The sequence below is a fragment of the Mobula birostris genome, chromosome 9 (genome assembly GCF_030028105.1).
Source record: "Mobula birostris isolate sMobBir1 chromosome 9, sMobBir1.hap1, whole genome shotgun sequence".
Lineage (NCBI taxonomy): Eukaryota > Metazoa > Chordata > Chondrichthyes > Myliobatiformes > Myliobatidae > Mobula > Mobula birostris.
Genome location: NC_092378.1, coordinates 45,568,809 through 45,587,253, shown reverse-complemented (window position 1 = coordinate 45,587,253; position 18,445 = coordinate 45,568,809). Strand labels below are relative to the sequence as shown.

Genomic DNA, 18,445 nt, shown 5'->3' with positions numbered 1-18,445 from the left:
TGTTTCACATTAGGGAACCTTCATCAGCTTCAGCAGGATAGTGTCAGGGGAGGGGAGATTATGATGAGATCCAATCAAATGCTTCAGTCTTCCCACTCAAGAAATTGATGGTCAACAGATATAATGGGGGTCAAACTGGGAATTGTAGCACTCGTGTGCAAACTGGCACCATGATTTAGGACGATTTTGCCAAGAACAAACATGCAGTTGAGTTGTGGGAAATGTTGAAGGAAGGATGCTGGGGGGACAACAGAGGGAAAACAGCCACTGGGAGATGATTCTCTGGCTACCATTGGAGTTGGTTGGGTCTGCGGTAACTGAATCTTTTTCCACTGAGGGGCAGTCTCTGTGTATTAGTAGAGTCTATGGCAGTTCCACTGATATTATTGCAACATGGGAGTCTTCAAGCTGAGTAGCTTTAGTTCAACTTTGTAACAAAATGAAAACCCGTGTAGCTTTAAGGGCATGTGACAACAAATTCCATAGCCAAATGTCTTTCTTTCTTGGTGCAAATCAAATATTTAAAATTCACTGAATCTGCAAGATACATTTCAATAAAATTTGATGAAAATTACCTTTCATTCCTTGAAGCACCATTCTTACTCTATCCCTTGCAGAGTGGCCCCTTATTCTCCTACATACCGTGCCCTCTCTCTTTCTCTGCAGGATGATCTTTCACACCTTGAAACATTGCCCTCCTTTCTCCAGTATGGACCTCAACTCCCTGACATTCTGCCCTCACCCACTCCACACGGTGATCCTTCACTCCCTGATCCTCTGACTGCACTCCCCTCCCCAGTATCCCTCACTCCCTGACACACTGTCCCATTCCCTCCCTGGACTTGCCGTTTACTCTCTGAGACGTGCTGTTCCAGTACACTTTAGTTGTTATTCATCCAACATTCATTTCAGCATTCATAAGATAATAACACATGGGAGCAGAGTTAGTCCATTCGGCCCTTTGAGTCTGTTCTGCCATTCCATCATGGCTGATTTTTCACGCCTCTCAACCCCACTCTCCTGCCTTCTCCCCGTAAGCCTTGACACCCTTATTAATCAAAAACCTTTCAACCTCCACTTGAAATATACCCAATGCTTGACCTCCACAGTCATATGTGGCAAGAATTCAACAGGTTCACCACTGTCTGGCTCAAGAAATTCCCTCCCATCTCTGTTCTAAAGGAATGTCTTTCTATTCTGTGCTCTCTGGTCCTAGACTCCTCCACTATAGGAAGCATCCTCTCCACGTCCACTTTAGCTAGGCCCTTCAATATTCCATAAGTGCCAATGAGAATACCCTCTCATTCTTCTAAGCTCCAGCAAGTACAAGTCCAGGCCATCAAGCGCTCTTCATATGTTAACCCTTTCCTTCCCAAGATTAGCAGAGATAGGGGCAGAAGTGGCAATGGATATGATCTGTGTTGCCGTGGAAACTGACATTAATGGCTGGTTTCTTAAGGGGAAGGGATTCTGCATGCACATCTTGAAATTGGATTGAAAATGAATGTGTCTGTGGAGCTCTGACACCTCAGCCAGCAGAGCGCTCCAACAGGAAGTGGGAGCATGTAATTGAGCTGCGTAAAATCACAGTCCCATTCTGCTGTCCAGAATATCCCTTTACAGATTCGCAGGCACCCCCACACTTGATGCGTTTTCCCACCTACAGTGAGATCAAGGCCAAGTGTCTCCTATGTTTTCCTTATATCAACTCTGTTTGTAATGTAGGATTCTGACTAAGGATTGGTATGATGGTAAGGGATGACGTGAGGGTTGGGAATACTCTAATCACCTTCCAGAAATCAGAGTGGGCATACTATGTCAGCAGAGAATGTGTGGCAACACTTGTGGGGTGCCCTCAGCACAGCCTTAGATTGTGTTGGTTATTAACACAAATGACTAATTTCACTGTGTGTCTGGATGTACGGGTGATAAATAAATAAATCTAAATCTGAGGCTCTGGTTCCCAGCCTTTCAGGGAAAAGGGGCAGCTTTGAAAAGAGAGATGGGTCTCTACTTTTATATCAATACAGAGAAGACTCTCTGGCATCTTGACACTTACTGATGGCTACACGTTATGCTTTCGATAAATTTAATGAAAAGCAGTTTGGCTGATCACTGTTCAGTAAAACTTTGTCCTTTTAATACACAGTGATGTGCATTATCTTCAAAGCAATATTGTGATATTAAAGCCTTATGTGTTCTTGTAATCGTTATTTCATCTGTACAAACATTTTCCCATTTTGTAAGATTTTTAAACTGTATGAGCTTAATGATGTTGATGTACGTTGCCTATTTATTTGCAGAGATATATATATATATGTATATATTGTACCCCTATTGTGTATAATTAGCTCTTTATTGCTATTTATCTCCATTACCTTGCTATTTCTACAAAACTTTAGGGTGCAACTGATTATAAATTGGTGGGCTCTGATGTCATTATCAGTGAGGTGGAATAGGGTAAGGTCACTTGCTTAGAGCATGACTTAAAGATCCTGACACTGCTTTCAGTTCAAAGCAACAGGAGGTTCATATGGGGGAAATTGGAACAGCGTCAAGAAAGGATGTCAAATTTCTTCCAAGTCTTTACCTGTTAGGTTTTCACTGAATCAAAGGGTAGTCCCACTCTGTGGCCTGTTGTGGACCTATAGGTTTAGATATCAGTGGATGCCCTCGGTGGACTTGGGACCAAGATGAATGAATCAAATCACCCCCCGTAGATTGTTGTTCTGAGAGGTGAGCCCCTCTCCTCCCAGAGTACTCCCCCTCCAGGATGACCAGATGAGTGGGACTGTACTGAGATATCAGCGACAGTATGGGAGTGTCAAACCCCACCAAATTCAAAAAGGAGAGTGAATCGGGAACGGGAATGATTAAAAATGAAAGTGGAAATCGTTGCACCCTAATGGAAATGAAGGTAAATAAGCTTGTGCTAAGATGGAGGGTTATTTTCTTCTGGCTAATAATGTTGCTTGTCTCAAATGCTGAAACTCCACTAAATATGTTGGACCTCTAACTTGATTCTGCTGTTATTGATTAAATCTCTGAGAACTGATTCTCACATTTCTTGCAGAACATGAGCTTGTTTTCAACACCTTACATGTACCACAGTTTGCAAAATAGAATGAATTACAAATGAAGTACAAAGTAGAATGAAGTACAAAGCACAGACGCACAAAGGCAACTGTTTCTTCCTCTCCAGCACATTTTCCTCCCCCAGAATTTTGTACCATCTGATCATTGGTTCCAAGACTTTGACTGCTATCTGCAGCACAGTTCCACCGTTGTTGCTCCAGTAACCAACCTTGACGACCATCCTTTACTTGCTAAATCAGACACAGCCTAAAGGCGGTTCCATTACGGTAGCTTTAGTGTGATGGGCGATTCACCTGCCCTCCTTAAACCAGAGGCATTGAGGCTGATTTTAATCCTATGCAGGATTATTCAGTTCAGGCTTGGTTCTGCACAGGACCTGATATTCTTCCATCCTTTTCTTCGATGGAATCATTGAGAAAGTCCAGAACTAACTTTTTCTTTCTTAATCAAAAGGATAATGAAATGTAGGGACTTATTCCATCCATTTTACATCTTGGAGCAATGGAGTATGGAGCATCACAGAGATTTAAAGGTTCATACGCTGACGTTATTAGTGGCCAGCTGAAAACAATCAAGAAAAGAAGAATGGAATGGCAGCCTTCACCTCGAAGTGCTAAATGAGGTCTAACCAAACTTTGTATAATGCAACTTCTAACTCTGTTAGAACTCTCTGATGACCTTCATATCAAGCATTGTTCATAGAATTTGCATTATACAAAGTTTGGATGAAACCCCATTTAGATCCCGCATTTACTTCTGGGACACTACACCACAGAACTTATATGTTCAGTTTGTTGGGGAGGCAAGACAGATTCAACAGAATAGTAGTGAAAAGGGTCAGATTGACTAGCCTCGAGAGTGGAAGATTGAGGGCCAATCTGAGTATTTAAGGCAGTTGTAGGATTAATTTGTATGAATAAAGGGGAAATATCACCTCCTGTAGAAAGGCTGGAACAAGGGCATAACCTTAACTTTAATGCCAGTCCATGATATGCTTCATAACTCAAGGTTGGTAAAGATCTGATATTCAATTCTCAATGCTGTGGAGACTATTTTCATATTTTTCATGACATAGAATTAGCCCATCTAGTCTATGCCAGCTCTCCAAACAATCCCAATCCACTTTTTTTTTGTTTCTGAATAACCCTTTCTCTCTCACATGCCTGTCTACCCCAGGGGTAGTGTACAATTACCTGCCAACCCACCCATGTTCGGGTAGCAGGAGGAGACCGGAGGTTGCAGTCGTAATCCACAGAGTCACGGAGAATGCGCAAACTCTACAAAGACAGCGCCAGAGGCCATGACTGCCCCTGGAGTTGTGAGGAAGCAACAATAACTGCTACACCACAATGCTGCCCAGTTAACTTTGTTTTAATTTCAGCTTTTTAAAAAATTTTTATTTAGAGATACGGTGCAGAACAGGCCCTTCTGGCCCATCAAGCCGTTCCACCCGGCATCCCCCCTATTTAACACTAGCCTAATCGCAGGACAATCCACAACAACCAATTATCCTACTAATCGGTACATCTTTGGACTGTGGGAGGAAACCGGAGCACCCGGAGGAAACTCACGCATTCACAGGAAGGACGTACAAACTCCTTACAGAGGACGCCAGAATTGAACTCCAAACTCTGCTGCCTCGAGCTGTAAAAATACTGTGCTAACTGCTATGCTACCGTGGCACCTTGTTAAATGATAGGAAGGCAAATCAGGTAAATAGTTTGCCCAGGATCAAAGTGAACAGCAGAATATTCTGAAGGACTGCATGGCATTCTCTTTCTGAACTGAGTCGAGGCATGAGACATTACCCTTCCCAACTTTACAGAATAACTTCAATATTCTGTTGAAATGTCAAGTTGGGTTGTGAAGGGTCATCTCCAGTGCCGAACACTTGCACTGTTAGGCAGAATAATTTGTCTAGACAATAGGGAGATGCCTTACCACTCAGCAGATGTCCTGACCATACTGGGGTTTTGGATCCTATTTTCCAAGTATGCCATGATCATCTTGGTCTTCCTGCAGTGTTAGAATTTATTGAAAAACATGTTCAAATGGCAGCTGACTGGATGGCGTTGCAGAACAGGACTGATTGTTGAGACGTTCACGGGGCGTGGCCTGGTCCAGCATTTCATGCCCATTTCTGTCTGCCCCACTACTGCAGGGCAGCAACACAAGGACCAGGCTGGGCACAATCGGCAGATTTCTTTCACTGAAGGATGTTTGTGATCCAGAGAATTGAGTTCAAATCCCACCATTAAACCTAGGCATTACCGGCCTATTGACAACCTCAGTGTTGCTATAACCCTTCCAAAAGCAGTAACAACCAATTATATAGTATTGCCCACTCTTCACCTCTGGCCCACTTCCATCGCCTCCACCTCCTCTCACCCTTTCAGGACTGAAGTGGGCCAAGCTGAGCTGGTCAGTTATTAAGTAAATGACATGCTGAGCAGCCATGGTGACCATCATAGCTAGGTCCTCTTCCCACCACTGTTTGGTCCTGTGTAAGTTGTGGAATCATTGATAAAGTACAACACTGGACAAGCCTATTTGGCCTATCTTGTTTGTGCTGGTCAAAAAAGGAGCTCTCCAGCTGAATTTCATCTTCCAGCTGTGGACCCATAGTCCTGCAGATCCAACCTTTTCAAGTACGTATTCGAGGAGTGTGGTGAGAACTTCTGCCTCTATCACTCTTTCAGCGGCGAGTCCAGATTCTTAAATGGGTGAAAAGAAACAGGCCCTTCGGCTTACTGAGTACGTGCCAACCATCTTACAACAATCCTACTTCTTTGTGTTCAACCAACCTGCAGGTCCTAACACTCACCTATACAAAGCAGTTTACAGCGACCAGTGAACCTAGCAACCCACACATCTTCGGATGTGGAAGAAAGCCAGAAACAGTCACAGGGAGAAAGTATAATCTCCACATAGACAACGCATGAGGTCAGGATTGACCCTGGTCACTGGGGCTGGGAGGCAGCGACTCTCCTAGCACCAGAGGAGAGGAAATGACTGAGAATTCTAACCTCGGCCGCTAGAACTGAGTCTGCATGTTTCACTTAATAAGTTAATCCTCCCAGTTTCAACTAAAGCTATAAATAGTCAGTGTAAATTTAACTTACCAAAAATAGTGTCTTGTCAATTACAACTCAAAATGAATTAAACATTTCCCTTCAGAATTTTGCCAATGTGAGGAATAATTTACATATTTTTATTCAACTTCGTCTACTAGAGCCTGCCTGGTGCACGGTCCTTCAGCTGAGTATTTTGTCTCCCCCTCCCCCACCCCCTTGGCCACTCAGTAGTTCCGCACCTTCCTCAGGTACTTCACTTTCTCCTCTTGAAGTCATTAGCTCTCAGCCATGCATGGGAACAAGGCCTTGGTTTGACCTAGCCCAAAGGGAGGTACCACCTCGGAGGGGCAAGTGTGGGAGGAGCAAGAGAGGATACATAAAATAGAAGGAGGGGGGAATTTGATGAGGAAAATGCAACATCAGTTTTTTCCTTAGTTTCTTTCTGATAGATAACTGGAGTGCACTGATTGAGCCATGTTATAGTAGTTGAACAACAAAGAGCTGTTGCCTTACCTTTGTCTTCATCAGATTACAATGTGTACTGAGGGTCAAAAATAAATGGCTTCACCTATTGCTTTTCAGCAAGCTTGATCTTCCCACATTGTTCAGCAAGGAATGTATTTTTTGACGTGGTTGATAGATCTTTCAGAACCTTGGACACGTTGATCTGCGTACCTCCTGCATTTCTTATCTGAATTACACCCCCAGTAAATTCATAGTCTCCCAAAGCAAAATTGATTGTGGAGCTGGAGGGGAAGGGCGGGGGAGGAAGCAAGATTATAATATTGTAGGAATAAAAAGGTTGGAACTTGACTGTACAAAGCATGAATACAGATAGTATACTATTCAGTTACTGGGCAATATATTTCAAAGTTACTGCTGAGCTATTTGGTGCAGTTGACTATCCAGATGTCTCAAGAGTTCTTGGATTTCCACTGGGTAAAATCAGGGCCATGCACTAAGTGGGGGTGATGACATGAGTATCATGGTGAGTAGGGCCACAATAATTGTCCAAAATAACATGAGATTATTTCCATATTTCCTTACAACATAGAGGAAGGGTGTTCAGCCCATCCAGTTATATGTTGGCACAAGAGCAATCCCATTCCCACAAATTTTCCCTGTAACAACTTCTCCCTACGTTTCCATCAATTCTACCAGCCACCTATCTGAGGGATAATTTACAGTTGCTATTTAACCCTGGGAGACTGTGGGAGGAAACTGAGAACCTGGAGGAAATTCTTGAACATGTAAACTCAACACAGACAGCTTCCAAGGTGAGGATTGAATCCAGGATACTGGAGATGTGAGGCAGCAGCTCTACTTGCTGCACTGTTTTGAACATGTTCACATCTTATCCACATAATGTACAGGACAACACTCACCCCTCTAAAGTTAGCACAGTTAAAGTCCTGCACGTGTCCCTGGACAAAAGTAGGCAGGAGCTTGCATGAGGAAAGTGGGTGAAGTGAACCAGTGTATGGTGACGTAGTTCCAACACTCCACACTAGGAGTCACTAGCACATCCAATAACCATATCCTTCTATCTGTCATTTTAACGAATCAGAATCAACTTTACTCCCTCTGACATATGTCATAAAATCTGTTGTTTTATGCAGCTGTACAGTACTAGACAAAAAATTTATGTCAAAATAAGAAATAAATAAATAGTGCAAAAGGAGACTAGTGAGGTGACTTTTATACATTGATGCACCGTTCAGAAGTCTGATAGCAGAGGGGGGAAAACCTGTCTCTAAAATTTGAGTGTGAGTCTTCAGGTTCTTCTTGCTCCTTCTTGAAGAGAAAAGCGCATGTCCCGGATGATGAGAATCTTTAATAATGGATGCTGCCTAGAGGCACCACCTTTTGAAGATGTCCTCGGGGTTGGGAAGGCTTATACCCACGGTGGAGCTGGCTGAATTTACAGCCCTCTGCAGCCTTTTTCAATCCTTTGCATCAGAGACCCCATACCACGCGGTGATGCATCAGATCTTTTTTATATGGGTACGAGAGACCCCACATTAAACGGTCCTGAGATGCCATGAACCACATGGGCTCACATTGCAAAATCTGTACCAGAAGGTCCGTAAGAGAAAAGAAAAACAGCAGCCATTGGTATTTATGTCATACCTTTGAAAAATGGCCCAGTGTGCTTCATTTAAACATTATGCCAAGCCACATGAAGTGACTTTACAAGGAGCTTGCATGAGGAAGCTTGCATTTGGTAAGGTTAAAAAAGGAAAGATTTTAATTTTGATAAATATTACAGTCTCGGGTCAGCTTAAAAAATTGCAGCCAAAGATGTATTTTTGTTCTCACTATTGTCATGTAGGAAATGAAAGGTAAGTTTGAAGCGCTGTCTTAAAGAAAAGAAGGGTGGTGGGTTTATAGAGGGAGTTTCAGAGCCTAGGGCTTTGATGCCCAAGGCTACAGATATGTAATAAGTAGCAATAATGTCATAAGTAGCAATAATGCTCACGTGGTTTGGACTGAAGCAGCAGAATGATCTGCAATTCTGATGATGAGTTGCATACCCAAATGCTGAGTACTTCTCTTTCCACAGCGACTTCCTGGCCTGCTGAGTTTCAGCAGCACGTAGTTTTTATTGCAAAAAGATCTCAAGGTTGTATGACTGGAAGTTATTACAGCGATAAAAATAGCAAATTCATAAAGGGGTCCGAGGAACAAAAAGGAAGAGAAAAGTAGAAGTGACGCAGTGCTTCATCAGAGACATGTAATTTAGCAAGGAGTGGGTTGTAGAGGGACCAGTGTTTAGGAAAGAGTTATATGAAGGATATTAAGTCAACAAAAGGTAGAACATTGGCTGACACGAGATGCATTGAAATCACCATGTCTGGATAAAACATGATGGGGTGAAAGTTTCAGTGACTGGAGAAATGAGACAAGTAAGTGGGACACTGCTAGGGAGATGAGTCAGTGATTCTTGTCCTCAAATGTAGATATGATCAGAGTTAGTAATTATGAGTCCTGGTAATTACTCATCCCAGAGTAATGGCTTGGAAATTAGATCAGTTGGAATAATTACGGATCTAAGTAGTGTCATTATGAGATCTTAGTAATGTCCCTGTTAATTTGAGTTATGCTATGGGGATGTGATCAGATTTTCATTTAGTTTAGAATCAAGTTTGAACCCAGTCTGATTAGTTGGGGGGACAGCGGAATCAGTAGTAAGAGTACACGTAACAGAGACTGAAAAGAATGTATTCATTCTGACAGATATTTAGTTGGAAGAACTTTCTGCTCGTCCTTTCCTATTTACAAACAGTGTAGTGTTTGAGAGTTCTAACAGGGAAGCAGGTGGCAGGACATCAAAGTATTTTGCACATCATTTTCAGATAATGTATTAATAGGCTTCACATAGGTGCCACTGACAATGGTGCTAGAGTGGGGAAGGGGCACTGCAGGGGGATTCCTTGGCGTTGAATGTGGGGATACACTAAAAACCAATGCAATGAACAATGTGATAGGTTCAAAGTAAATTTTTTTATCCATGTATGTATATGTCACTAGATACAATCCTGAGATTAATTTTGGGCATACTCAATAAATCCGTAATAGAATAATAACCATAACAGAATCAATGAAATAACACCCCAACTTGGGTGTTCAACCAGTGAGCAAAACACAACAAACTGAGCAAATGCAAAAAGAAAGAAATAATAATAGTAAATAAACAATAAATATCGAGAACATGAGATGAAGAGTCCTTGAAAGTGAGCCCATGGGTTGTTGGAACATTTCAATGACGGGGCAGGTGAAGTTATCCCCTTTGGTTCAAGAGCCTGATGGTTGAGGGCTAACAACTGTTCCTTAGCCTGGTGGTGCAAGTCCTGAGGTTCCTGCACCTTCTTCCTGATGGCAGCAGTGAGAAGAGCATGATCTGAGTGGTGGGGGGGTCCCTGATGATGGATGCTTCTCTCCCTCGACAATGCTTCATGTAGATGTTGCACAAAGGTGACAGGACTTTATCCGTGATGGACTGGGCTGTATCCATTACATTTTGTAGGGTTTCCTGTTCAAGGGTATTGATATTTCCACACCGGGCTGTGATGCAGCCAATCAACGTACTCTCCACCACACATTTAAAGAAGTTTGTCAAAGTTTTAGATGTCAACCTGTTGAGAAGGTAGTGGAGAGACAGATTGACCATATTGAGAATTAGAACCATCTGGATACTGCAAGTGGGGCACAAACTTAATTGATGATGAAATCAAGAAGGGGTAAGAAAGCTGTCTCCACAATTACAGGAGAGAGCATAAGCTCAGGGACTTTGAAGAGGAAGGGGATAGACTTGTGTGGCAGCTCACAGGTGGAAGCAGTGGAGCTTTTGATATTTGAGGGAGGAGGGATTTTGGACAGCACTTGCAGATGTATTGGCAATGTTAAGAACACAGGGCTAAGAAGGAAAGTTGTGTGAAATATAACAGAATTCTGGAAATAGGCATAAGGTCAGACAGCATCTCAGGGAAGAGAAGGGCAAAGTTAGTCTTCCACTAACCTTTCATTGGAATGGGATAGCAGTTTGATAGCAGTAGGATAAAAGTTGCAGGAGACGGGTGAAATGGACACGATTATTTTGCGGAGGTGTGAGGGATGGGAGAAGAAAGACAGGTTAGCTCGTAGATAAGAGGAAAGGCTGGTGCATTGTATTGTGTGTGCTGGAAAGGCACAGCCATCTTGATTGGTGATCTTGAGTGAATAATGTCACAGGTATGTATTTCTGCACTGAGGAGAGCTGCTCAGTGCTGCACTCCAATGGTGGGCTCAGGGACTGACAGCCACTGGCACAACTATCCCTGAACTTCAACGAGGTGTGGAATGGGCACTGTAGCCCAACTCCTTGAAGGCATGTTGGGCTGGGACCGGGACCAGCAGCTGAAGGTGGAAAAAGGATCAGGCATTTGGGATGTTGTGAGTATGAAGATGGAAGTTAAAATCAGGTAAATCATTTGGTGGGGGGGCAGTTTTGTGGAGCAGAATCATCTGCCAGGCCTGGCATTTGTTCTACTGCAAGGTGGAAGTAATTTCTGGGGGGTGGGTGGGTGGTGGAGATGGGAAGAGAGCAGTGCAATAGAGTATGGTGATCTTTCTGCAGGCACCCTAGTCTTTCCCAGTCCTGGGAAAACCTGAGGATGAGATGATCCCGGTTCTGTTGTAGTGCTCCCAACGCAGTGCTGCATGCCTGTGATATCACCCCATGCATCTCTGGTGTGCATCAAATTTCCGGAGAGATGTGTAGCAACCCAGGAGTGATCACTATCAAATTTCACCCTGGGGTGGGGGTGAGAGGAGAGGTGATTTCCATTCACGGAACAGTTTAAACTGCAACTGAATCCCTTGTCGATAGTGCTTTACACAATCACAACATATCTTAAAAGTATTTTTCCACCAATTAATGTACTTTGGAATTCTGCCATATACTGTAAATAGTTTGAAAACTGGAAATTTGTTACTAAAAAGAAGTATTGAAATAAAAACCATTGTCAGTAAAAGCATTTGTCAGGTTGTTATTATAAACACACTGCTTCACAAAAGACCATTTAAGAAGAAAGTCCAAGTTGAGTTTATTGTCATTTGCACAAGGGCATGTAGCATAGATGAAATGAAAAACTCAGTTGTGCTTATGACAATATGCCATCCTTTGTCTGACCTGCACAGAAGATAACTACACTAAAGTATGGAACAATTCACTTGGCTTTTGCATACCACAGTTTGCATCAAAACCATCATCTGTGGAAGGCCCATGGCAATCCTATTGCTGGAGAGCTTCCTTCCTGGTTCATCACATTTAACCATTTACTTCAGTCACCATGGGAACCTCCTGAACTCCTCCACAATCTGAGTTCACACCAGCACAAGAGAAGAGGCAAAAATTATGTCTGTTTCAATTCTCTTCTTCTTTCTTCCAGTATTATATCCTGAACTGTGCTCAAAGACTTCTCTTTATTTCTGTTTGAAGATGTTTGGTGTTTTCCTTTGTCTATTTGTTCTTTCTCTGCTATTCTTTGAAGTGAAAAATATTCACTTCTCACTGAATGTGTATTTTCATTAACAAGCCAGTCATGTTTCAAAATTAGTGGCAGGAATTTAAAATAATAATGTCAAGGTAACGATTGCATAATTGGCCAAAAAATATAGCACTATGTGACCAAGGATGGGAGCAGAGCTCTTGTTATCCAAAGTAATTAACACATCTAAACATGGTGAGCTTGCTCCTGGGGTGTCGTCAGCACCGCATTGGTCAGCGCTAATGTTGCTGCATTCCCTTATCCTCTGCTGACCCTGTCTCCTGTTGTAGGGTTGTAGGGGAATACTTGCACAGGGCAGCTGCCCTACTTACATGCTTCATGTGCGATCCCAGGAGGTCCTTGTTGGTAGGTAGCCCGACGTCAGTAGCCATCACGACTGGGCATGTTCCCCTCGAACCCACCCCACCTGCAAGCCGCCCATTTCTGGGATGTTCACTTGATGCAAAGTCAGGAACCATTCCACAACATGTCATGGCTTGGATCAAGCAGTTCGACACAAGAACTGAATCCTACGGTTCTCTGCTCTGAAATTTCATGCTTCATCAGAGGCTTGGCTCTATTTGGGGAAGTCGCAAAAGATTCTTTCTGCTCCTGTGCTTGTCTTTCCTCCATCCAGCAAATACTCATTGTGCTCCACTTTCCCTGTTACTTCCTAGGGTTTGGAATCTGTTTCCTGTATAATCAGTTTGAATTCCATGATGTTATTTGGTAGCTTACCTGTCCAATTGAATGGATATTGCTTGGCTTTTATCCTCAAAAACCAATGTCACAAACATAATCCTGTTGTTTTCACATTGGTTGTGTGAAATTTGTTTGCTGTGATTCCTATTGTATAATAGTGACTAAACTTCAAAAAGGTGACATATTTAGTTGAACTACTACCTCATGGCATCAGAGAGCCAAGTTTGGTCCCAACCTTCTGTCCTGACTGTGTGGAGAATCCATGTTTTCCTTGTGACTGCGTGGATTTCCTCCGGACACTCCACTTTCCTCCCACAAACCAAAAGGAATGCGAGTTTGTTGGCTAATAAGCTGCTGAATGAGTGACAGAACCTGTGAAGGATTGGTGAGAATGTGAGGGGAAGCAAAAGCTGGAATAATGTAGGATTAGTGTTGATGGTCAGTACAAACTCCATTGGCCAAAAGGCCTGTTTCTGTGCTGTTTGACTTCATTCACCTTAAAGTGCTTTGGTTCTTGAAGAATGTGATATTAATGGAAGTCTTGTTTTTAAAAAAAAGTACGGAGTATAGTTGAAGATATTCAATACAGCAAATTCACTTTCCTGTTCCTAATGGTAGCCAAGCCGTTCTTGAATTTTGCTTAAACATATCATTATCACTGATGCATTACTGCAGATTTAATAGCACTATGGAACTAGTTCAAGCTAAATCGGCAAGTTCCCATTTCACTGTAGGTTCCCACTACATAGTGGGAAAAATTGTCTTTAATTGGAAGGTTTCAGAATCCAGCATGAAATCTCTTGCAAAACCTGCATGTGGAGTGGGATGGGACACCCCCCCCCCCGCCCCTGCAACCCCCCCCCCACCTCCACCCCGGTCTCGTAGACTCTTCCACTGCGCCGCCTGTCTATGGAGGTTACAACATTTGATTTGTCTATGGAGCAACACCAGGGCAGATATGTGGAATAGCAAGCCTTGCATTCAGTTCTCTTTCAGTTTCCATTGGTTTCTTCTTCACTGTTCCTAATGTAGCTTTTAGATGTGCTCTCTTATTTAAAAGTATGCCAGAAGTCCAAGAACTTTGCGCAGCTGACAACAGACTGAGCTTGCTGCTTGTTCTGACTGTTTTCATTTATTTTTCTGCATTCTTTAATGGAAAATGTAGGTCTCTGGAAAGGTAAGGAGGCACTGAAAGTCTGGCATGCCTTAAGTAACACCAAATGACTCGAATGCACCTGAAACATTTGCTTAACCTCTCCATCGAATGAGCTGAACACAAACTCTCTCCCTTTCAAAACATTTCCTTTCTCACTTTCATATAACCCATCTGCTGACGACTTCTGCAAACTAACTTCTTCATCCCTTTTCCAGCCCAAAGGTCAAAGATGTATGTACATTGAATTTGTTCCTACTTTGCATCTCAATTAACCTACAGTGTCACTTGTAAGTGCTAAACAGGACAATAAATAACCAAGCTGAACAGAAATGCTGGTCATTACAATGGCCGCCCAGTAGCAATGTATCCACCTCAGCAGGCTTACCCTGGGCTAGAAAAGGATCTTATAAACATCATTCTCCACTTGATAAATCCTGCCACCATTCCCTTGATAGTGAAACATATCATTCCATGAAATGCTCACTCAATTCCATGATTCTTACTATCTTTGAGACATTTTGAATTGGAATTGTAAACAGTTGCTAGTAAATGAAGTGAGATATGAGATCAATCAGACTCAATGTGTGCATTAACTATCTGCACTGAGGATGTTATATAGTGCAGTGGAGTATGCCTTATTAGAACAACTTCCCATTTCATTCATATGGTTGACTCTAGTAATGCATATGGCTGCTGGTACATATATTGACTTTGCATTGTGTTCACTTTTAAAAAAGCTTGCACCTCTATTAAATGTCATCCTCCTTTCCAGTGACACAGAGGACCATAAGCCACTTAAAGGTAGCCGGACACCTTCTGACGGGACGGTTAAGAAGGGCGTGAGTGATGACAGCTTGGTTGACTACGGTGAAGGTGGGGAAGGGCAGTTCAATGAAGATGGCTCTTTTATTGGACAGTACAGTGGAAAGAAGGAAAAGGAAACGGTGGAGGGCAACGAGAGCTCTGAAGCCCCGTCCCCGGTCAATGCCATGAACTCCTTTGTCTAACACGAGGGGAAGCTGTGGAATCATCCAACACCCCATGCACCAATAAATCGTAGAGTTTATCCATTTACACTTTATCTCCTGACTTGTCATTACATGCACGTTCAGAAATAAAGGAATGATGGGAAGTTAGTGCCTAAATATTCAGAGTGTACAGATGAACCAAAACAAAAGGAGGGAAAACGTAATATGAGTTTTCAGGACTGAAGCTGAAGAGAGAAGGGATTGGGAATTATTGAACACTAATCTGGAACAGAAGTTCATCTCCTGTGTGTATAGCATTCAACTTTGGCACATCATATGTTGGATTCCACTTCTTCATGTCCTCTTGGTTTGCGCTAACATAGTGCATGAGAACAACGTTTATCTCACTGCCACCTAAGATAGATGAGTGTATGCTGTGATGACAGTGGTCTGTATAATATTTGTTTATAAAGTGCACTGTGCAGTGACTGAAAATGAACCTCGTTTTGTCGTCAGTGTTCGATTGGTATTCTAGAGCTTGCCAATGTCGGTGGGACATTGTTGTGAAGGTGGTAATGACTTTTCTTTGAATGTATAACAACTGTTTGTGTCTTTTTTGCAAGACAGCAAAAAAATGGGAGGGGGTTGATTGTATTGGATCCCAGTGGATTTAAAATGGAATGTTTTGGGATGGTAACCGAGCCTCTTGTTTGTACCATAATGTTGTAGTTCCTATTCTATCAACAGAGAAAGCAAGAGGGAATACTTTCTCCAATTATGAGAGAACTGCAAAGTTCTTATATCACCACACTGATGGGCACAATTCACACTCTAATGATATGAGCACATTAAACCTCTCAAAGCCTTACACACCTTTCTATGTAAATTAAAACTGGCCACTTTTAACACAAATACTCTAATGCAAGGATGCCACACACCACAATTCAGTATGGCATTTACCTTCCTTCATAACTACCTATTATAGTTTGTTTCACTGCCTTCTAAGATCCAAATTGAAAGAAGAAAAAGTCAGTGTGGCCTTTTTTTTAACTAAAAGTGATTTTTCTTTGTTCTATCCAAATCTTTTGTGGACATTAGTCGTGAAGTATGGGGATTAAATGAATTGGGATTACAAGCCCTTGGTTGCAAGAACGTTGTTTGTTTGCCATTTTCTTTCCTTCATAACTTGCATCAAGTTTAATCAAGCTTCTTTTTGTTGTAGATATTGTGTTGTATTTTGTAAATATGCTTTAACGTGTCAATACCACGGGCTTCAACATTGCCCTATTGCAGCTCGGTTTGCCTTGTGTATGAAGTGAAATGTTCTCAACTGAGTGCATAGGATTTAGTGCTAGGGTTGTCAACCCTCCAGTATTTTCCTTAAGTCTCCAATGATTAACTATAAATCTTACTGTATTAACCTTCTCCATATTCAATAAGGTATGATCATATTGAATTGTGGAATAGGTACAAGCAGCTGAATGGCTACTCCTGCTTCTGCTACTTACATGCAGTAGATCATTCTTTGCTATTTTCACCACCATATCATCATCACATCACCATCAAACACATCTCTTTCATCTTTACAAAGGAATTAGTCCCTCCAAGGCACTGTGGTCCACTCCTCAATAACACTTAACACCACACTACCATAATACGGCATCTTTTCTTTTGGGTGATGCAGCACTTAGTCTTTCGCAGTCATTATTTGCTCTCCTGGGCAACAAACACTCTTCACAACTGAAACAGAGTTTCATTTCTGCATGGCACACAATGCAAACTCTGCAACATCAGGAAGAACAAACCCAGTCTGGATGACTGATTCCTGAAGCACTTTTGTTGAGTCCACAAAAGCAACTCCAACTTCTAGTCACCCATTAATTTATTTCCTTGACCCATGACTGGTTCATTCCCCTCACCTGGACATCCAATACTAAACTTGAGGATCAACAACTCAACTTCTAATTCAGCACTTCTTTACTCACTTTCAGACTAAACAACAAATTTAATAATTTCAGATAATAGTATTTTATTGGCAATTGCAGTTGATTCAGCTTTTTCCATTTCCATTTCCACTTGACCCATTCCTACCTTCTTGTCTTGTCACACCTCCTCGCTTTCACATCACAGATCTTCCCTTTTACATTCCCAAAGCCACCAGCAATTCCCACCCATGTGGCTGCATAAAACTTTGTTAATATCCAACTTCTTCCATTTCTGATGAAGGGTCATCAATTTAAAATATCAGCTCTATTTCTTTTTCCAGAAGTACAGACAGACCTGTTGAGTAGCTCCAGAGTTTCCTCTTTGTATTTAACCTCTTGGTTAGGAGCACCCAGGAGAAAATCTTTGGGATTCCACCATGAATGCCCATTTAGTTTCCTTGTTATAAACATATGGGTGAATATGTCTGTGTTCTACTTGGGTGGAGCATTTGGGGTCTGAAGCCCAGGGGAAGAAATCTCCAAAAATCTAACCATTTGTTTAAAAGTTTTATTCTCTCACTGCATTTTTTTTTTGCTGCTGATCTGTAACACTGCAAAGTCACTGGCTGTGGAGTATTCTGTTTTTGATTAACTGGGATATCTCACTTCCAAGATTACATTCTGCTTCTCTGGGAACTGCTTACAGTGTGGGAAAGACTAATTCTCACTCCTTATTCAAAATAGTCGCCACTTGCAAAATGCCTCTTTAAAAAAAATAAATTGCTTTTGGAGCTATTGTTTTTTTCCCTCCCAGTTAACTGATGGGACAGGACAGGAGCCAGGAAACAGTCCGTGGGACATCTTAGTCTTGGCAGATTCAATGCGGTAATGGGCGTCTCTTGTGAGACTTGGTATTGAGGCTGGTGGGTCAAAATTAATTTTGAGTGCTGGTGATGTGGATGTGAGATTTCTCTTTGCATGGGAAGGCATGCAGTAGGATTGGAAGGTATCTGCTATGCCTTGTTGCTCTGCATCGCCAGTAAGTTTACTGATTTTGTATTGGAATAAAAGAAGCAAATGGGAAAATAAATGTGCTCTAGACTTTCACTTTTTGGGCCTATCTTGATTTGTTTCTGAGATGATTGTGTGCATTTCAATGTGTCTTTAAAATTCTTAAAATGATCTGAAACCCCTTTATAGCTGTTGACATATTCTCTCAGTCACTGACACAAGAAATGCAGTTTGACTATGCACAGAGGTTCTAGAAACAGCAATGCATTCACGGCCAGACAGTATGTATTTGTGATGCTGATGATGGGATCATTGGAGGCCAACAATGTGCATCTCTTCTTCAAAATCCCAGGACCTTGAAGTCCACTCAGTGTCCGATGTTGAATCTAAAATGTCAAATCTCGGGTACTGCTAAATTTCCTTCAGTCATTGGAGTGTCAGTGATGTTAGACTGTGGTGACTGAGCTCATTGAGTTTGGTCTAA

The 18,445-nt window shown here is 42.1% G+C and overlaps 1 protein-coding gene across 13 annotated transcripts in view; it reads left to right on the top strand.

The window, feature by feature from the left end:
* Positions 1-18,044, top strand: part of nrcama (neuronal cell adhesion molecule a) — a 421,555-nt gene extending 403,511 nt beyond the window's left edge. For all 13 annotated transcript variants that reach the window (XM_072267965.1, XM_072267972.1, XM_072267976.1 and 10 more), the window contains one exon: positions 14,830-18,044. In XM_072267965.1, coding sequence (XP_072124066.1) covers positions 14,830-15,064 — 235 coding nt within the window. In that variant the 3' untranslated portion in view covers positions 15,065-18,044. The remainder of the gene's footprint in view (positions 1-14,829) is intronic.
* Positions 18,045-18,445: the final 401 nt, after the last annotated feature.